Source organism: Polyodon spathula, chromosome 12, assembly GCF_017654505.1.
Source record: "Polyodon spathula isolate WHYD16114869_AA chromosome 12, ASM1765450v1, whole genome shotgun sequence".
NCBI lineage: Eukaryota > Metazoa > Chordata > Actinopteri > Acipenseriformes > Polyodontidae > Polyodon > Polyodon spathula.
In genome coordinates this window covers 2,233,212-2,254,310 of record NC_054545.1, presented here as the reverse complement: position 1 = coordinate 2,254,310, position 21,099 = coordinate 2,233,212, and the positions used below count along the sequence as shown (strand labels likewise).

The following is a 21,099-nucleotide window of genomic DNA, read 5'->3' as shown; positions in this document are numbered from 1 at the left end:
GCGGATCGCGCTTCTCAGCGCTGCACTCGTTTAGTTTCACTCGCTCCTTCACTCGCATTCCCGCTGCACAGATGTACCGCAGCGCTGCACTCGTTTAGTTTCACTCGCTCCTTCACTCGCATTCCCGCTGCACAGATGTACCGCAGCGCTGCACTCGTTTAGTTTCACTCGCTCCTTCACTCGCATTCCCGCTGCACAGATGTACCGCAGCGCTGCACTCGTTTAGTTTCACTCGCTCCTTCACTCGCATTCCCGCTGCACAGATGTACCGCAGCGCTGCACTCGTTTAGTTTCACTCGCTCCTTCACTCGCATTCCCGCTGCACAGATGTACCGCAGCGCTGCACTCGTTTAGTTTCACTCGCTCCTTCACTCGCATTCCCGCTGCACAGATGTACCGCAGCGCTGCACTCGTTTAGTTTCACTCGCTCCTTCACTCGCATTCCCGCTGCACAGATGTACCGCAGCGCTGCACTCGTTTAGTTTCACTCGCTCCTTCACTCGCATTCCCGCTGCACAGATGTACCGCAGCGCTGCACTCGTTTAGTTTCACTCGCTCCTTCACTCGCATTCCCGCTGCACAGATGTACCGCAGCGCTGCACTCGTTTAGTTTCACTCGCTCCTTCACTCGCATTCCCGCTGCACAGATGTACCGCAGCGCTGCACTCGTTTAGTTTCACTCGCTCCTTCACTCGCAGGTGGCAGCTGCACAGTGTCCGGCCACTGCTCCCCGTCTCCAGCGCCGCCTGTCCCGCAGGTGCACTCGGTGCTCTGCCACTGACACCGCGGACTGGGTCCTGGAGCTCCGGTTCCGGCTCTTTCCGAGCAGCAACCACTGGCAGCGGACCGGCCCCTTCCTCTGGGGCCCGCACGTCAGGGGCCGCCGTCGGCAGCGCTGGCGCCAAAGCAGGGTCCAGAGGCGGTGAATATTGTTATTATTGTTATTGTTATATTGACATTGTACCAGGAGAGCCTAGATCAATATCGTGGTGAAGAGATTATTATTATTATTTATTATTATTATTATTATTATTATTATTATTATTATTATTATTATTATTATGATGATGATGATGAATGCAGTTGCCATGCGGTACCAGAATTTGCCTTTACTGGCAGCGACCAACCAACCAGCGCCTGGTGATACCCAAATTCATAGTTGGTAAGTTAGTGGTGTACAAACAACGTATGCAGAAACTATAAACTATGACACTTAAAAAAAAAAAACTGTTTTAAAAAAACAGTGTCTCTTACAAAAGTAAATTTTTGCTTTAAAAAAACATATAGTCAAATGTTTGTCATTTAGTTTATAACATTTCAGTTAGTATATGAAGACTACCCTGGGGCTGCTGTGTATGCTGTGTGTTTGTATTCAGATTCCTGCCTTGGAGACCGGAGCTCCAATACGGGATGGGCGAGCGTGCCGAGTTTCACCCCGGGCACCAGCAGCAACTCAGTGTGGGGCTGCGGGACCCCCCGACTCAAGAGGACCCCTGTCTCATCCAGCCATAGGGCGACAGCCGCCTACCGAGCACGCACACCCCAGACTGAGCACACAGGTACAGAACACAGAGGCCTTCAGCTAGCTAAACATGTGTTCTGAACCCAAGCTAGGGCTCTCTCGCAGACTGAAGAAGGGAAGGGTAAGGTATTGGTAAAACAGGGCGGGGGCTGGGTGTGAACCAGCAACCCTGCACACCGCAAGAAAGCATCCTAAAACTGCAAAAGAGCGGGGCTCGTCTGCATTCACGGTTATAGAGCTTTTAACCACATTTCATCTCACTGACAGGGCATCACACGACACTGCCAGCTTCAACCTGCCCACTCCTCCATTCACTGCCTGAGTAGGGTTTCCCTTTCCAGTGATCAGCTCATTCTTATGTGTGCCATTCCCCAGGTATACAGAGACCTTTGCCCAGCTGCAGCTGCCTTGCAGCATTTACTACTGACTTCCTTTACTCAGCTGTCATCAGTTATTATGTGGAATAACTTTCTGTGTATCTTGAGAACACTTAATTTGCTTCCCTAATAAGGTCTTAGATGCCATGTATCCAATTTCCATTAAACTTTTTGTTGCCATTTCTGGTTCTGTACTGTTGAGAAAAGTCGTGGTCATCACTGTTTTTGCCATACTGCTAGGTGGCGGGGGTATGTGTTGCTGACACAGTTTTAGAATGGCAGTTTTAACTGCTTGTTGTGTGGTGTCTCCCGTGCAGTGACCACCTCCTCCTCTGTGTCATCGGCCACGGTTGCCTCGGTGATCGTGGCGGTGGTGGAGGGCCGTGGTCTGGCCCGGGGTGAGATCGGCATTGCCAGCATTGACCTCAGGTGTCCTGAGCTAATACTGTCCCAGTTCCCAGACACAGGAACATACGCCAAGGTAAAAAAACAAATAAACAAACATTTTGCTAACATAGTCTTTTTTCAGCACTGTCTAAAAGTAACCAATGCTGTACATCTGAGTCTGATAGATTAAAATTTTAACCCTTTTGTCTAAACTTTTGTTTGCATTTTAAAATCTCGTACCTGTTTGCAAAGGGAAAGTAACCTTGATTTAATATAGTATAGTTCTTATAGTTTATATTTTGTGTTTATATTTTACTTTTGTGTTTATTTCAAATTTCAAATAGATTTTCACTTACAGTCTATGTATGATCACGTTCTGTTGCCAAGAAACTATAAATGGTTAAGCAAGGCAAGATCATCATAAAACAGTACTTTTTAGCTAAACAGTTCGTAAACTACTAACTCATATAGAATTTGTATTTCTGTTTCTGTTTTAACCCATTACAACTTTACCAGTAATGTCTGTGTTTGTGCAGGTTGTGACAAAGCTCCACATCCTCACCCCTTTGGAAATATTAATGCCGGACACAGCCAGCGATAAGGGCAAAGGGACGAAGCTGTTCGGTCTGATTACAGAGAACTTCAGGGTAAGAAAACGGAAACTGGAGCGAGAAAGCAGGAGATCTGAGAGTGGTCTTTACAGACAGGTGCTCCTTCTACGCAGTCTTTACTACAGGTTTGAATGTCCCCTTCAGTCACTATGTGTATAATTGTACCACATTAAGTTTCCTATCTGTGTATCTATTTTATAATGCATATACCGGTATGTTTTTTTCAAGGTTTTGGCAGGGCAACTTCTTGAACTCCATAGAGTTCACACAAGCTGTATAAAATCTCCAATTAAAAAATTAAAACATCGTGACCCAGGCAAGTTCATGTCTGTGGCAGCTGAAGTTTATCTGTGTCAGGCTTCAGGAGCAATTTATGTTTATCTGTATCTTAAAAACACTCAATTACACAGTCTGACTCAATCATAAGAAATTAAGTTTTTTAGACAAATGTTTTGGCTCATGCCTTGGTCAATGTTAGGGTCTTGTGGTGTGCTGTTCATAGTGAGCCATGCTGGCTTTGTGTAATTTGTGTAGTGCTTTGTTGTCCTGTAGGGGAGCTGAAAATGTTTTCATGAAACTGCATGCATATAGAGAATGCATGTGTATTTGTTTTGTTTGTTTTTATCTCTTTTTCTCAGAACGTGGCTTTCACTGCAGTACAGAGAAAGTACTTCAATGAACGAAAAGGTCTGGAATACATTCAGCAGCTGTGCGCTCCAGAGTTCAGCACTGTGCTCATGGAGGTCCAGGCTAAGTATGTATCAGTTAAGCTGAAAGAGCACTAGGGGCTCTTACAAAGCCTGTTTAAACAGTCGTCCAGTTCTGATGGATGACATAAAGTTAAAACTCTTCTACTGTTAAACATTTGTTGTTTGTAGAATATGTTTGTGCATACCAGTACTGCATATACAGTTATACAATTAAAATAATAATGATAAAGGAGTATATATAGTCTTTCTTTTCTGTAGTCACTTCTATATAACAGGACTGTTTCTCTATCCTCACACAGCTGGTCATTTAGCTATCCTGTGTTAATGTTATAATAAATGATTCAAAGGGACTGTGTGCTTTTTAATTAAACAGCAGTTTAATTGGTGCAGAATCTTTGATAACTAGTGCATTCACTTTTATTTAGATACTACTGTCTGGCTGCTGCAGCAGCTCTGCTGAAGTACTTTGAGTTTATCCAGAACTCTGTTTACGCCCCCAAATCCCTGAAAGTGAGTTTCCGAGGCAGCGAGCAGACAGCCATGATAGACTCCACATCCGCTAAGAACCTGGAGCTGGTGCTGAACAACAGAGACCCCAGGTAACAAAACGGTCTAAACAGTGGCTGATCTAAACACTGCCGTTCTTTCAGTCTGTGAAACTGCCCCGGGTTAATTTATTGGGCCACGTCTTGTTAAAATTGCTACATGCTAAAAAAAAATGCAGTGAGGATATCTGGGGAAAAAACTGTTTTATACTGTAGATTGTATGGTAACTGCATAAAGATTTGCCACTGTTAAGACCATTCAAATATACTAAACACTTTGTCTCATTAGTTATTTATTTAAAGATTTTATTTTTTTAAATCAAGTAAACACTTACTGTACCCAACCCAAATTAGTAAACACTTAACCAATGTCAACCCAAAATCTTGTGATATACAGCATACAGTGTATATCAGTGTAACAGGCGTGGTGTTTTCATGGACTGCTTCTCATCAGGAGCGACCACACGCTGCTGGGTGTGCTGAACTACACCAAGACCCCCGGGGGCAGCCGCAGACTGCGCTCCAACGTGCTGGAGCCCCTCCTGGACACCGACACCATCAACACGCGGCTGGACTCCGTGCAGGAGCTACTGCAGGACGAGGAGCTGTTCTTCGGCTTAAAGGGGGGTGAGGAGGGGACAGGGCAGGGGGTGGGACAGGGCTTGGGTCTGTTTCAAAATACTGACCGTAATGCATTGATTGTTTCCCTCTGTCCGTCTGTCATGTCTGTCTGTCATCACAATAACTGCATTGAATTTTTATCTCCTAGCCATCTAATAGGTTTGCATTGAGTCTAATGTGATTCATTTCGGTTCCTAATAGCGAGATTATGAGAACCCACTGGGTCAGTGATCTATTCTGTCCCAGTGGTTCTTAATTGTTTCCTTCCTTTCTGGGATTCCCTTTATAATAATGTGTCTTAATAAGCCTGGTCTACCAAGAGTTAGGATGTAGTCTCTTGAGCTGGAGTGAGTAATGACAATGTCTTGCCCTTGGATATGGTCTAGCTGCTAAGTTTACATTTTTTTTACCTGTTTGAATGTGTTTATAGCGACATCTGCTGGAAGCCTGTGTGTTGAACCTTACTGTTCTGGCAATTGATGTCGCAATTTCATTAAAAAAAAAAAGCGAACTGAGTTGCCACAGAAAGATCTGTTTTTTGGTTACTTCCTTTTTCTTATTTTTGTGAAATATTTCAGATCTATTCTTAGTCCTTTGAACAGAACATTTGCTCCTACTCTATCTGAGGTTAAAAAATAAAAAAACAACATGAGAAGATTTACCGATTGTCTCCTGGACAAAGTGCTTGAACGCAAATGTATAAAACAGACATGTCCTGACTTGTGGGTAGGAGCAGAGCAGACTCTTTTTATGCTGGCTGCCTGTGTGTTAACAGTGTTTTCTCTGTTCTTTTTTAGCAATTGCACGCTTTCTGGATATTGACCAGCTGCTGTCAGTCCTGGTGCAGATCCCCAAGCAGGAAACGGTACAAGTTCATCTCAGTGCACTCTGATCCCTGTACAGCAAAGCACGCTGTAAAGTACCCACACCCATCTCCCATATCTGTTTATCAATCGTCACCAGACTTTTTTGTCTAGATATACTAAGATGCAGTTTTGAGTGGAATTATCTTAAGAGTTAAAGTTCTGATTGCCACTCCTTAGAGTTTGTCCCTCATTACTGAGTAGGGTGGAAAGAGGAAGAGAGAGAGGGTGCGAATGAATTTGCTGCGCTTACAGTTTTTTTTGTTTTTCTATTGAAGGTTCAGTTGGCTGAAGCAAAGATAATGCATGTGATTAACCTGAAGCACACTCTGGAGCTGGTGCCGCCTTTAAAGGTGTGTAATCTCTCCCAGAGTGGTCTCTCTCCTGAGTCATTATCGGATTAATGGGTCCCCGAGTGACTCACCTGGTACAGGCATGCAGGGTGAACTGCACGGTTAGTTTCGAACCTTCATTGGCTCTTGCGCTGCCATTGGTTAGGGAGGCAACATCTCTTTGGACTCCACATCTTGCTATAGCAGACCCTACTGGCCTTTTCCTGACACCTCTAGGGCTGGTCTTTGTCCTCCAGGTGCAGTAGCTAGCCCACACCCGCTGACGATCTCTTGGCTGTAAAGAGGCTTTGTAGGATAGGATGACACCCATCTACTTTCAGCTCTCCTGAGCTTTTGTGGAAAGACATTTTTTCTTACTTATATATTTCCTATCAGGCATTTACTGTGCCTTACTATAGTAATATGAAGGCTCTGTGTGTGTGGGTAAATGTGAAGCAGGTAGTACCACTCTGGATAGGGGGTAGGGTTGTGTGTGTGAGAGTATGTCACTGTCAGGACTAATAGTCACATGATTTTGATTGTTAGGCTGTGCTGACGAACTGCCAGACTCCTCTGCTGAAAGCGTACTGCAGCTCCCTAGAAGATAACAGGTGATTCGGTGCAGCTGCAACACTGACAGGCAGGAATTAAAGTACAGTATCAAAAAACTGTTTAAAAAAATAAAAAAGGTTGTCGGGTAGAGTGTAGTGTGGCATCCCCTCCATTAAAACAAAATATTTGTATTATTGTTGTTCAATTTCAACCTAAAATATCATGCAACAGTTTACAAGAAATGCAATGGCATTTGTGCTCGATGAATGGATTTTATCATTTATAGTATAGAAGGATCCTCCTCGTTCCCTTTTTTGATTTTAATGCAACTTGATGTCATCATTTATAAATCATGTCTGTGCATTCAATAACTTACCATTCATGCTTTGTATCGGAAATCCCAATCTCCCTTTAAATGGCTTGCGGTACTGGTGAGGATATAAGTGCAATTCCCTATAAAACCCACCAGGAGGCAGACTTGTCAGCAGCGAGAATATTGGCCAGTGGTTTAATAAAAAAGGAAGGTCTGATTCACTGCTGTGTCTTTTGCACGCATATTCAGGTTTGCGATCATCCTAGAGCAGATAAAAACCGTAATCAACGATGACACCAGCTACACGAAGGGGAGCCTGAACATGCGGACGCAGAAATGTTACGCAGTGCGGCCCAACATCAATGAGTTCCTGGACATTGCTCGCCGCGCCTACACTGAGATTGTAGACGACATTGCGGGTGCGTTCGGCTGTATTGTAACATCTTCACACACACACACACACACACACACACACACACACTACTGTGTCTGGGGTCTGTTCAATTGATCTCAACAGCACCTGATATACATAAATGCTGTCATTGCTTGGCAAATGAAAACAGGAAAACTTTGTGTGTGCCAAGATTATGAAAACCAAACATTTTACAATGCATGCAAGTCTATTAGGCAGTGTATTTTTTGCCTGTAAAAAGTATTTAATGATTTAAACAACGGTGGTATTTGGATCAGCTGCAGCTTGGATCGCTTTGCACCTTAGTTTGTTGTTAAGGTTCAGGGCGATGCTTATTTACCATCACTCAATCGCTGGCATCATCATCGCTGAAAATGCTGATCTTGGGATTGTAAAACTACTGTATTAAATAAACTCCAAGCCAACCAGATTTAGACATGAGCATCTGAAGCAGAGAGTTGTATGAATGAATGCAGTCAATGCAGACTGATTATTGACAGGGATGGTCACACAGTTGGGAGAGAAGTTTGAGCTGCCTCTGCGGACCAGTTTCAGCACAGCTCGCGGGTTCTTTATCCAGATGAAGACGGATGGGGTGGTCTTACCTGACGGGCAGCTTCCATCAGATTTCATGAAGGTAAACCCACTCTCCTCAGGTGTGTCCTGCAGTGGAAATGCTTTATTCACAATGCTTTAACCCTCTAGGCCCTAAGAACATTGAGGAATTCACTGAGCCGTCAACTCCACAGCAGTCATTGTAATCAGTTTTAACTTCAGTTCGAGATGAAGGACCCCTCCCTCCACACACTGACACACACACACACACATCATGTTCCCTTTCAGTCTCTAAAAAATATAAATGTAACCCTCTTTTTGTTTAAACAAGTCACATCCCGCCATCTCCCCCAGTCACCACCGAGTGGGTCTGAAGCTAACTGTTTTTAATCTTTTTCCATACTGTGTAATCAAATGTTTCATCTAGTACTCCATACTCATCAAATTAATACCATACATCACAAATTCTGTGTCGTGGGTGTTTGTCCTGAACTGCTGAAAAACACCCAATTTACAAAACATTAAATAAGCAAGGGCTTGTTAATAGAGATAGATAGAGAAATAGAAATAGATATATATATATATATATATAGATATGTTAAGTTGTTTATTTTGTAACATTATAGGGTATTTTTGTTCTTTTGGGTGGAAGTCTTGAAACACAGCGAGTGCGGAACTTCCCTTTCTGCCTGGCCCTGCTGTCTTTGTTTATTGGGCTGCTGTTCAGACTGTGCTGGGGCAGAATGTGGATCCCTGTGGGGCTGGCTCAGCTCCCTCTTTCCAGTGCTTCCCTTTAGAAGATAAAAACTAGAAACAAGCACATCATTCCAATCATGCATGTATGCATTCATTCATGCTCAGCTTGAACAGCGTATGAGTTCAATACTCTTTTTTTTGTATTCCCAGGTCACCAAATGCAGGAATAACTACAGCTTCACTACCGCAGACATGATTAAAATGAACGACAGATGTGAAGAGGCTTTGAGTGAGATTTTCCACATGTCCTACGTGTAAGGGGTGTCCTCTGATAACACGAGTAAATACAATACAGCTGTATTATGTGAAATCAGTTGCACTCTTCCAGTGACCACAAGGAATTTATAGTGGTAGAGTTCTGCAGGATCCAAACACTGCACAAATGCTTTTTTTTTTCTTCTTATGTCTTGGTAATAAAAATCAAGTCACTTATTACAGCAGTAACTTTTTAGCAGTAAAAAGTAAATAAATTACATTTTCAAAAATCACAGCATGAGTAAGCAGTGCAGGAGCAATAATTGAGATGATGATGTGCTTTTAGAATCAAACACAATGCACTGTATTCATTCATCTTAATTAAATTGGAGTACTAAGTGGCACATTTATACTGTTTTGCTTTTTTGTTTGTTTGTATTTGGCTTTTTATTTGCAATAATGAACAAAGAATGTATGCAGAGCAATGTAATGTCCTCCGCGTCCCTGTTAATATTGATTAGGGCTTGAGGAATATCTTAGAGTAATGCAACACTGTGTGTTAATGGCTTACTTACTGTCCTGTCCAGTCTGTATGCTTAGCCTGGTCATGATGACGGGAAGCCTTGACATAAAGGTTCAGCGCCATGCGAAATGGCCAGGTAGAAAGTCCTGGCCGCCCCCTTTAATGAGCCCTTGTGTTGGGCTTGCTGCTTCCTGCTCCTGACGTGCCTCCCCTCTGTTCACAGGGTGGTGTGTCAGCTGCTCAGCTCCATCCACGAGTACGTGCACTGCCTGTACAAGCTGTCCGACGCCGTGTCCATGCTAGACATGCTACTGTCCCTGGCAAACGCCTGCACCGTCTCCGATTACGGCAAGTACAGCACTCGCTAGAAAACAGGGTCAGGCAAGATCAGAACTGCCCTAGAACTGTGCTTAGAACTACACAAGTGAAAATTGCATTACTTGTATTCTGATATCTGTAGCCGTTACATGCATAGCAAAGCATCTGCACTGTGCCTTAAGAAAGATGGTGAGCCTCTTTTAATAGATTTTCTTGAAAATTAATGTCTGACTAAAATGTTATCCAAGTTGGAACACTGCACAAATGGATTTAATAATTTTTCCTATGTCTTTTAATAATAATAATAATAATAATAATAATAATAATAATAATAATAATAATAATAATTATAACTAATTACAGTAATAACGCCCAGTTCAGTTAGCTTTTTATCAGGAAGGAAATGATGAGTTCAATTAAAGGTTGATAAAAGTACGAATGAGAAATGCTGAAGTAATACTTCTCTTTACAGGTTTCCTTGAAAATGAATTTCAGTAGAAGTATTTGTTTTTAGGCAGACAGAGTTATGAATCATGTTGGTGTTCACAGCAGATTGGGGGAGGTATTGTGCAAAGCTAACTATAAACACTTTGCTCCATGTAATTGACTGGAAGGCTGACAACAGTATTTAAGAGTTGTTTTGGGAACCGTGTAATACACCACTTGGGTAATGTGCTTTTATTTTAGGAATCTGATAATAGTGCAGGCATGTTGATGTCTTTTGTTTGCACTAGAAAGTTTCCAAGCAAGTTTTTAAGTTTAAGGAGACCGGTATTATTAAAACCCAACCCTGTGCATATTGCAACAGACCCCAGTGTCTTCTTTTTTTGTTCATGATCTGCCTGTGTGTACTTCGGTTTTAATGCGAGCTGTGCTGTTTTTTTGTTGTTTTTTTTTTTTCAGTTCGCCCCGAATTCACTGACACGTTGGCCATCAAGCAGGGCAGACACCCCATCCTGGAGAGGATTTCAGGGCAGCAGCCCATCTCCAACAGCAGCTATATCTCCGAGGGGAGCAACTTCATCCTCATCACAGGGCCCAACATGAGCGGCAAGTCCACCTACCTCAAACAGGTGGCGCTGTGTCAGGTCATGGCTCAGATAGGTAGGCAGCATTCACGCTGAATTTGAGCAATCAGACACCCTCCCCTGCGAAATCAGCTCTGAACTGATCCCACCTCATTGCAGCATCAGTGAGGCTTGCCTGAGCCTGAGGGTTTGCTATTAGGAGTTCATGCATATGCTATAGGGGAGAGACAGTTTATTAAACAGGGGCCTGATTGCTCAAACTCTTGGCTCCTGATCGATTGAATGGGTGCAGGGTTAGTGTGAATTTCAAACTCTTATGCCATTGCATTGTAACTTTTACACTTTCCCCTGAAAGACTGTCCTCTCCTTTCCTAGGGTCTTTTGTACCTGCAGAGTATGCCTCTTTTCGAATCGCAGACCAGATTTTCACCAGGATTGGGGTGGATGATGACTTTGAAACAAACTCCTCGACTTTCATGGTGGAAATGAAAGAGGTATACTGTGTTTCTCTGTCAAATATATTACCTTTTAAAAAAATCACGTGGCATGGGGACTGTATTAAGAAAGGCAGACTAGCCCCACTTGCTAAAGATGCCTGGCAGAGTTCAGAACCTCACAAGATTCTCACTGAAGACGTGTTCATATTCATCAGTCCTGGTTGTTGCATAGGTGGGTGTTTAGTGCAGACTGTAAAATTTGCTCCACATTTTCCATTTAGAAACAATTTGGGTACAAGCATTAGCCACATTCTTAGTAGCTTAATTATTATTTTGTTAAATAAATGGCTCTTTATTTCATTCTAAATTTTTTTTACTTCAGCAAAACATTTTTCTTTGCCTTTGTCTTTTTTTCCTCTCGTAGATAAGCTATATCATCCACAACGCGAGTGACCGGTCTCTCATCATTATAGACGAGCTGGGGAGAGGCACCAGTGCGGAGGAGGGGATTGGCATCTGTCATGCAGTCTGTGAATTTCTACTCAATTTCAGGGTATAGTCTGCACCCACATTACAGACTGAGCTAGAGGCTTATGGAATTGTGAACAGTAATTGTTCAGTTTTCCTTGTTTTTACCATTGTTAATTTATACTGTACGTTTACCATGCCTTTATTTAACCATGCATTCCTTTCTTATCCGTGCTTGGCTGAGCTTCACTGCATGTGCGATACAGTAAATTTTGTACAAATATCCACACTAGCTGACCCAGGCTGTAAACTGCAGTTAAGCAATTGTAAATTATGGTTTTGGGAACCTGGTTGTAAATACAGATATAGCTGGGATGGGGATGGGGGTTCGGGATAGATAGATAGATAGATAGATAGATAGATAGATAGATAGATAGATAGATAGATAGATAGATAGATAGATAGATAGATAGATAGATAGATAGATAGATAGATAGATAGATAGATAGATAGATAGATAGATAGATAGATAGATAGATAGATAGATAGATAGATAGATAGATAGATAGATAGATAGATAGATAGATAGATATGTATGTATCGTCTTTCCTACAGTCACCAGCACACTGCCTCCCAGGAATCTGTGAACGCTGTGTGCTTTTGGCTCTCTCCCCGCAGGCCTTCACTCTGTTTGCCACGCACTTCCTGGAGCTGTGCCAGCTAGAGGCACTGTACCCCAACGTGGAGAACCACCACATGGGGGTGACGCTGACGCGCAGCGCCAGCAGCAACGCGGAGAAGGTCACCTACACGTACCTGCTGAGCAGAGGCCGCTCCGAGGAGAAGAACTACGGTAAGATCAGGCAACATCTACCTGTCTGTCTGCCTGCCTGCCTGTCAGTCTGTCTGTCTGTGTCCTTTTTCTGTTGGTCTGTCAGTCTTTTTTATATTATATCTGCCTATCTATTTCTTTATTTGTCTGCCTGTCAGTCTGTATTTTCTGTATCTTTCTGTCTCCTCTATCTAGCCATCTGTTAGTGACTCTATCTATCTGTGTCCAGTATCTATCTATGTACCCCTGTCAGTATCTAATTCTGTAACCTCTTTTTATGGTCGTGCTGTGTTTTGTGGGAGACTGATTTACTGTTCTGTTTGAATTGCAGGGCTGAGGGCTGCAGAGATTACTTCCCTTCCACCATCTATAATACAGGAAGCAAAGGAGATCACCTCCCAGATCAACAAGCAGCTCTGGGTAGGTCCAGCCTTGCTATCCCACTGACGGGAGTTCCTGAGAATCATTCTGCTTTCTGTACTATTCCTATCCTGCTAATGTACCAGCAACTACCGATTCCACTGTTTCCAGCAAGTTACTGCAGGAGCTCTGTTCTCATCACGCTTCCTCTCTCCCTCTTATTCCCTCCCTCTTTACCATTTCACCACATCCTTTCTCTCTGATTCAACCGCACCCTCACTCTTTCACTTCTCTTTCTCTGCTACTTACCTCCCTCCCTTCTCCCTCTCATCCCCTCTGTGTCTCTGTAAGAGAATCTGAAAAGTGAATCAGAGACGTGTCACCTCTCCTCTTAACCCTTCATTCCACCCTTTCTTTATGTTCCTCTCTCCCTTGCTGTCATCCCCTCTCTGTGTCTCTGCAGGAGAAGCAGCAGAGTGACCCCAGGGCTCTGAAGCACAGGGCTGTGTATCACCTGGCCACACGGCTCCTTCAGGCAGCCAGGAACTCGCGGCTGGACCCCGACAGCCTGCGCATCTATCTGAAGGGGCTTAAGAAGCGATTCCAGGCCGAGCTGCTGGCGGCTGAGGGCCCCGTGCCCATGAACACGGAGGACTGAACTGCTGCTCAGAATCGCCTCTAAAACTATAAACCTCCGATAGCACAGGCCATGGGGGGGCAGTAATGTGGAACCACAGACGCTGACCTACTTCCACCACACCAGAAATAACTTACTTGTTTTTGCAAAGTTTCGTCCCGTTTGGAACACACCAAAATAAAGTTCTTCATGTGTGATTTAATTTTTTCAGTCTGAGTTCATGTACTCTGTCTTTGTATGATTCAGAGTGTTGGGGTGTGATAATAAAAGGAGTTTGAGAGTTTAATATTGAAAAGACTCAGATAGCCTCACATTTTAGGAAGAAAGGGTTGGGGAGTGACAGATCAGCTAATTGGCAACCTAATAGTGAATGAATGAATGAATGAATGAAAGTATTGATACATAAATAGTGTGACCGCCCCCCTTAATAAGACTCCGCTAACCCGCGCGTTATTTGCATAACCCCGCCCATCATTGAACGAGCCTCGCCTTTTTTTGCGCCGCCCCGCCCCCGTTAAGCCGAATGAGAGAGTTGAGCAGAAACAGCGGTAGAGACACGGGCCGGGAGCGGCTTGCAGGAATCGCAGTCATATTGACGATAACAGCAACAGGGACGCGCCGCTCCAACTAGCACAGTCACACTCTCTCAGGTACGTGCCCTCGCCGTCTTGTTGGCTTTAGCGGGGTTGTTGAAAGGGGAGGAAAGTCGGCCTTGCCCAGAGATCTGCCCGTGTCACAGCGGGGTTGTGATTTCAGAAGAGGCAGCGGCTTGGCCCTTTCCCTAGTAACAGGCCTAGGGTCGCCTTGGGTTTGCTGGGCGTATTCGACACCGGGGCTTGGGGTTTTTGTGTTAGGCGAAATAAGTAGAGGGGTGCTAGTAGTACAACCCGGCGGTGGGCAGGTTGAGGTTGTGCTTCGTGTATTATCAGGACACTTGCAGTTCGGGCAAAGAGCATTGGCGGGTCAGTCCCGTTGTGGATATGGGTTTTAACCCCGGCAGCCTCTGTACGTGAGCTGCAGCAGCGCTGCTGGGTTCTGGGGTCGTGCTGTCACGCTAGGCCCGGTCTGGGGCGCCCTTGTTTTATTTTGGGAATGGCAGGGTTCACGTGTTTACATCGCTATTTCTGCTCCCCTGGGCGTTGTAATTCCCACGGTGAGATAAGCACGTAGTTGTGTCATTTGGGTGTAACAGATTAAGTTGAAGGACAGTTCGATTCAAGCGGGGCTTTCGCTTTTGTACTGGCGCTGTTGGTATCGCTACAGTAATAGCACTGCACTGATTCTCAAAGTGGTTATAATAATCTACAGGAGTGTTTAATGTCACTGTTAGTAATCGTGCGAGATCTATATATAGAACACCATGATGCAATGGCTTCAGTGTCAAGTGAAATATGTTTTGTTTCCCCTCTTCCATCTCGTTTATGCTGTCTCGGGCTACTACTGTGTCTTTAAAACAAATATAAAGAAATGAATGAGAAGACCTAATTTCAGAAGCATTTCCCAAAGCTCCGGCCCCGCACTGTGGCCCTGTCGTACCGGGAAAGGGAGTCCTTGGTACCGAGCTTTTGTAGGAATGAGCTTGGAGGGGGAGGGCGTTTCTTCAACGTACTGCGGGTGTTATTACTGAGGTCCGATTGCCCTTTAGCTCCCAGTGCATACAAATGTAGTGTCACACAGCCTGCCATGTGCCTACAGTAGGTCAGGAATCTCCGTCCTGTATGCGGAGCATGTTTTGGGAGGGCGCCTCTTCCCACACCCGAGGAGACATGGCAAGCGCTAATGCTGCCTCTACAGTTGGAAGAATCACGTTCCTTGTATTTTTTGTCTTGTGAATCGATACATGTTTGCTGTACTGTGTAGTTAAGTGAAGACACCGTACCGTATAGAGTAAACTATTTAGCTTCAGTGAAAGCTCGAATTGAAAAGCTATTAAATATGCTTTTTTTGTATAGTTTTATCACCCTAAAGAAAAACGCGTCATGCCTTGTAAAGAATTTGGGTTCTTGATTTTTAGATTATTTTTAATAAAGATGTATTGTTTGTGTGTGTGTGTGTGTGTGTGTGTGTATATATATATATATATATATATATATATATATATATATATATATATATATATATATTGAACTTACATTTGACAGCAGGCAACCCTTAAATCAGCCAGCTTTCAGATTTCCCGGGGAGCACCAGACACTGTATGCATGCGAGCTGAGATCTATTACAGCCCTATCAATAATTAGACACACACTTGAAACAGAAAACTCCTGTTTGAAGTTGAGGCTTCCAGTGATGCGCAGTTTAAGCGTCAGGTCCTGAACCTTACGAGTGAAACGCCTTTGAAAAGCAAAGTGTGATCCTCAGAGCATCCTTCTATTCACAGAGCAAGACATACATAATTACATATTTATTATAATTACATGTATACACACACACAGCATCTCTTTTAAGTGAGTTTGCAAGATGCCTTGTTCTTGTACGTTCGGAGTCCCACCTCTGATATAATATCCAGTGTGGGTTCCCAGTTGTAATATGTACAGCCTGCAGCTCACTTTTGTTTTGATTCACAAGAATTCTGCAGATAACCTTTTATTTTGGTTGGAACTGAAGCAGTGAAAATAATATGGAGACTCAAATCTGCAGCAGCACACAGTTACACTGGCAGGCAATAGTGTCTGGATAAGCTTACCCAGCCTCTCACCCGCCTGGTTCGTTTGTCACAAAGACTTTTTTTAAATGAGTGACAGACAGACTGTCCTGGTGGAACCTCTCCACAGTTAAGCAGTTTCATGCAAATTCCAGGAATTGAAATAAGAATTCTATTGCATAGCAGTTTCAGTCATGCCAGGTTTTACTATGAGCTTGATTAGCCACAGTTGTAAATAACAGCTCAAGTTTGCCTTATTATTAAACTCATAGTAAAACCAGGAATGGATCAAACTGCTGTGGTAACGGGAGTCTCTATTTCCTTCCCTGAAATCTAGAACATGTTTAAACATAGTTGATTTAGATTGTAAGTATTATTTAGTTGATGTAATTGCTCAGATTTCCTTTCATTCTTGTTCAGTTCTGTGGCAAGCTGTGCCTTCATTCCTTTGTGTGCTGATTAGGAACTAATAAAGGGGAAGGAAAGATCTCCACCCCCTATTCATAATTCTGCGAGTATAGAGTTGCGTGACTCTGCGTTCTGCCTTGTGATAGCGCTGCTAGTATAGTATTGATAACTTCCTGACCCAGCGTGTTATAGGCCTGTACATGCTAGAATAATTAACCTTGTAGTTAGTCGCCCTTTTCTGAATGCCTCATTTACCTGTCTTGCAAAAAGCAATGTTTTGTAGGGTTATCGAAAATAATTTTATTGAAACCCTAAATTCATATGCAGGCTACTTATTGAACTGTCGTCTTGTAAAGCTCCTTGACATGAAGAGACATTTTTACTATCGGTTAAATGTGTTTAGGAAACACTTTGTAATTCAAAGTAGTTTTGTTTTCTATTTGTCATGCTGGTTAACTTTTTTTTTTTTTTTTTTTTTTGCATTGCTGAGCTATTTGGATGTCTAGCTTTGAATGTCTAAGCGCTCCTTTTTTGCATCAGATCTGGAATCAAGTTTGTCTACAAAAAGAAAGTAATCTTGAATGAATGCGTTTTGAATCTGCAGAGTTTTGACTTGTACCAGAACTTATGCTGGATGAGCACTTGTGAAAAAGAAAATGTGGGTTTTATTTTCGTGTATAGAAGTGGAGATCTGACAGTAAATCTGCATTAAACAGGTTGAACATTACATACTTCTACTGCTGAACTGCTGTTGAAAGTACACAGTAGTGCACCCTTCCTTCAGTATTGTAACTGGCCTGCCCTCAGCCAATATCTCTTGTCATATGTGCCTTGTCGTGGGACTAGCCCAAGTAAACACTGGGTGAAATACAGTGGATAACACCCTTTTGCTCCAGTGGATGTGATCGCAGGCTCTTAAAAACAGATTGCTTCCTCTCGCCAGTGGTGCTGCCCACACTGTGTTCAGGGCTTTACCATGTGTAGGGCTGCATGGAACAGGCTGACATAATGTACTGAGGGTATATGTGACTTGCAGTCTTAAAGACAGAATGTTTCCTATTTGGTACACAGCTTTATTATACAATTTGCTCGGTTAGCTTCCTTTTATTATCTGTGTCGTAGTAAAAATGTATTGTTTCACCAACGCCTTGTTTTAACCTCTGGCATATAAATGAAACAGACCACACACATGCTTCGAGATGGTGTCTCTACAGTCACAGCTGCTTTCAGTGACGTTCCATTACCAGTGTTTTCCATGGAAAATTAATAAATCAACTGCATTGTTTTAATCGCTGGCCATTTCATGATTGCAAATTATTCCATCAGACATGGCAAATCAGTACAACCTATTGCATACCTTTCTGTATTATAATATAGGTTCAGTACAATGCTGAAAATACCAGAGAGCGAGCGCGCTAAGGGGACATTTCCAGGACCTATGTACCAGGGCCTAGGGTACCTGTTGCCAGTGGTGCAGATTTATAGGAGCAGCACCATGGCTGGAACCCACTCTGATTGCATAGCATTTCCACCCATTCCATGTTTTACTATGAGTTTGATTAGCCACAGTGTGTATAGGTAGCAAGCGCAGGTGTGTCTTATTATACTCCTAGGAGAACCAGCAATGGATCAGACTGCTGTGGGGGTCTTATTTCCATCTCTGGCATTGTTGATGTGGTGGCACAGTATTTAGAGGCAGCTCTCATTCATGTAAAGATGTTTGTGCCCAACGGTAAACATGTTCCTTCATTAACAGTAAACAGCACTGGTTAAACGCTCGCTCTCCAGCGGTCTTGTTCCAAACGAAGTGTCTCTGTGAGCAGCCCTGTGGAGGAGGCGTGGTGGTCGGTGTGTGGGCCTGACAACATTGGAACCAGGAGCGCGTCTCGCTGGGAGCAGGACTTCACGCACTGGCCCGTCGTGATGATTCTTATTTATTTATTTATTTTGTTTTCCCCTTGAAACTTGAACACTGTGCTTAATTTGAGTTCGTGGTGATATAATGTGAGAAGCAGGTTCATGAGAGCTGGTAGACTTGGTGTCTCTTGGTAAAGAGCCAAATGTTCTTTGAAAGGGCTTGATGGTGCTGTGTAATAGGATTAGTCTGAGCATCTGTCTCCTAGACTGCACCCGGGCCATTGAGGACTGCTGTGTCACTGCACCTTTTACAAATATAACAGACTTCCCAGAAATCTACTGGTTGGTCTGAAGCAGATGGTGACTGATGGGCTAGACGAGGACAGAGGACTGTGACATCTGAAAGACCTCATCAAACACCTGTGATAACCGAAAGACTGAATGCAAGTAGCAAGCAAGCCCTTAGCAAACAGAGCAGTGCTGATCGAGGAGCTACACTGAGGGAACGTCGTCTTCCTGGCCAGAGCCCATTAAAAAAGGGATCTTAGCTTGCGTTTTGTTCAACTTGAGGGGTAAAAAGCACCCGACCTGCTGAATCGGTCACAAATAGAAAGGTAAGGATGGGTAGTTAGAGTGCTGATCAGTGTGAGGGTAAGGTAGCAGAATGTCCAGAATCTTTGCGGGATGGACTCCAAACCACCTGCAAATTCCAAACCTGGAACCAAATAATTATACATTTATAATGAACAAAAGATGAAAGTTATAGGCCAAGCTTAATATCTCTGACTTCGAATCTGATTAGAGATTTGATTAGCTGTCGGCTCCAAGGAATTATAGCTAGAAGAAAATCAGCAGGTCCTGACCAAAGCCAATCTAAATTTCAGCATCATCACATTTCTACTGCTGCTTTTGGCCTGTGTCTGTGACAAATTCCACTGGTCCACCGGGCCGACAAACTTTGTCCTCTGTGGACAGTGGATCCCTGTTGCGTCACGGGCCTCGTTGTTTACTCTGCGAAGCGGCTCTTGCTACAGTCTGTCAAACTCTCAGCTCCTGGAATTACCTTTTTTGGGGTCATATTTAACTCCTTGCTGTTCTGTTTCAATGCCAGCAGCACAGCCGTCGTTCATGCATGGAAGTGGAGGACTATTTGAATATTGTTACGAACAGGCGTTCATTTGGTAACAAGTAGTGGGTTGAGCGTTTGACCTTCCTTTTCTTTGAAAACAAGTGGCCAAAATAAATGTTTTCACTTTCTTATCTTTGTGCCTTTCCTCCTGACCCTGTCTGATTTTCTGTTCACAGAAATGTGAAAACGTGAATGCATGTTGTTCCCCGTCTGGCTACGACAGTCCAAGAGGAGAACCTGCTGTGTTACAAAGTTGATGCTTTTGTAACCATTTGCATCAAACCCGGGTCAAAGTCAGCGTTGCGACATCAGAACAGTGCAAAGGCCAAGTGTTGAGATGTCTGGAAAACAGAGTTGAATTAAAAAACTCGGACGTTCACCACAAGTTAATGCTAGACTGTGGCCAGATGGTGTAAATGATTAATAATTGGGTCTTGGTAATGCGTTTCGTAACGCTTGTTTAAAAAAAAATGTATATATATCTTGGTGACTTTATTTCAGTTTGAATCTTGTGGGGTTTGCTTGTGAAATCAGAGCCTGTTTCAGCAGATTAGACACAGTTCAGAGTCGCAGTGAAAGTTACAATCAAGTCTAGACAACTCCTGAAGTCTTTCCCATCGGGTTGGGAAGCAATGTCACAATGATTCATGCTGAGGAATATTTTCTTCTCATCTGGGGGCTTTTCATTGCCAGTATTTGGCCTCTGTAGTGGGCAGTAAAAATGCCCTGGGATATTTACACTAGAACCACTCAGCTTTACAGACACTCCAACCGGAACATAATCTTTACACTATAACCACTCGGCTTTACAAACACTCCAACCGGAACATAATCTTTACACTGTCACCACTCGGCTTTACAAACACTCCAACCGGAACATAATCTTTACACTGTCACCACTCGGCTTTACAAACACTCCAACCGGAACATAATCTTTACACTGTCACCACTCGGCTTTACAAACACTCCAACCGGAACATAATCTTTACACTGTCACCACTCGGCTTTACAAACACTCCAACCGGAACATAATCTTTACACTGTCACCACTCGGCTTTACAAACACTCCAATGCAGACGTTATATTCCTCTGATTGGTACTCGGATGTAAACATGAGGGAAGGACCGCTTTTTTCTTTTTTGAAAGCAACATGTTTAACGAATGTTTTTTTTTTTTTTTTAATACTTGCCTTTTTTTTTAAATACTTAAAAGCAATTCAGAGCATGAGTTTCTGCACACCCCTAAATCACTTTACAGGCATCAGTAATATAAATGATAACATGCTGCTGATGTCTTTGCTGAACTCGGTCAGACCTGAAGTAATGCGAGTTCAGACATACTGAAGTAAAACAGGACTTCAGAAACCCTGGTGCTGTTAAGTTGACGCAGCGTAACCCTATTCCAGATGTATTGTTAGATGAATGTTTTGAATCTGCAGCTCTTTCAGTGGCAGTAGCAGCTAGCCTGTGACCCAGGAAAGGATTTCAGTTCAGATGTATGAACAGGTGGTGGAAAGACCCTGGTCCTTTTCCACTAGTAGGATTAATTGGTATACATCGTCGCCAGCTGCTTAAGACCCTGGGGGGCAGGTTTGAGGTCAAGGAAATCATTCGGAACATGCCTGGATTGACTTCCTGGGCTGGAGTGCACTGCATTAATGGCCACTGCTCTTCAGTGCTGGAAATGGGAGGTTAGAGACAAGCCAGC

General features: G+C 43.4%; 2 protein-coding genes across 10 annotated transcripts in view; both read left to right on the top strand.

Annotated features, from left to right (window-relative positions):
- Nucleotides 1-1,037: 1,037 nt before the first annotated feature.
- LOC121324042 (mutS protein homolog 4-like) lies at nucleotides 1,038-13,515 on the top strand. Its single transcript, XM_041265438.1, has 20 exons — nucleotides 1,038-1,162; nucleotides 1,377-1,559; nucleotides 2,217-2,380; nucleotides 2,823-2,933; nucleotides 3,536-3,651; nucleotides 4,033-4,206; nucleotides 4,607-4,779; nucleotides 5,571-5,638; nucleotides 5,915-5,989; nucleotides 6,515-6,579; nucleotides 7,083-7,252; nucleotides 7,746-7,882; nucleotides 8,707-8,810; nucleotides 9,498-9,622; nucleotides 10,496-10,696; nucleotides 10,996-11,114; nucleotides 11,482-11,610; nucleotides 12,204-12,378; nucleotides 12,689-12,777; nucleotides 13,181-13,515. The coding sequence occupies exons 1-20, from the start codon at nucleotides 1,078-1,080 to the stop codon at nucleotides 13,373-13,375; spliced, it is 2,658 nt and encodes an 885-aa protein (XP_041121372.1). The 5' UTR covers nucleotides 1,038-1,077; the 3' UTR covers nucleotides 13,376-13,515.
- A 348-nt stretch (nucleotides 13,516-13,863) lies between these two features.
- Nucleotides 13,864-21,099, top strand: part of LOC121324144 (kinectin-like) — a 36,606-nt gene continuing 29,370 nt past the window's right edge. For 6 of the 9 annotated variants that reach the window (XM_041265667.1, XM_041265666.1, XM_041265671.1 and 3 more), the window contains exon 1: nucleotides 13,865-14,004. The gene's annotated coding sequence lies outside the window, so the exon portion shown is untranslated. Of the gene's footprint in view, nucleotides 14,005-21,099 lie in introns of all 9 variants that reach the window. The other 3 variants (XM_041265672.1, XM_041265673.1, XM_041265669.1) reach the window with 2 other exon arrangements.

Excerpts from the sequence above, each read along its gene's own strand:
- LOC121324042 (XM_041265438.1), top strand. The coding sequence starts at position 1,078 with ATGCAGTTGCCATGCGGTACCAGAATTTGCCTTTACTGGCAGCGACCA. Across the intron at positions 2,381-2,822 it reads ACACAGGAACATACGCCAAG|GTTGTGACAAAGCTCCACAT; the intron begins GTAAAAAAACAA and ends GTGTTTGTGCAG. Across the intron at positions 12,379-12,688 it reads CTCCGAGGAGAAGAACTACG|GGCTGAGGGCTGCAGAGATT; the intron begins GTAAGATCAGGC and ends TTTGAATTGCAG.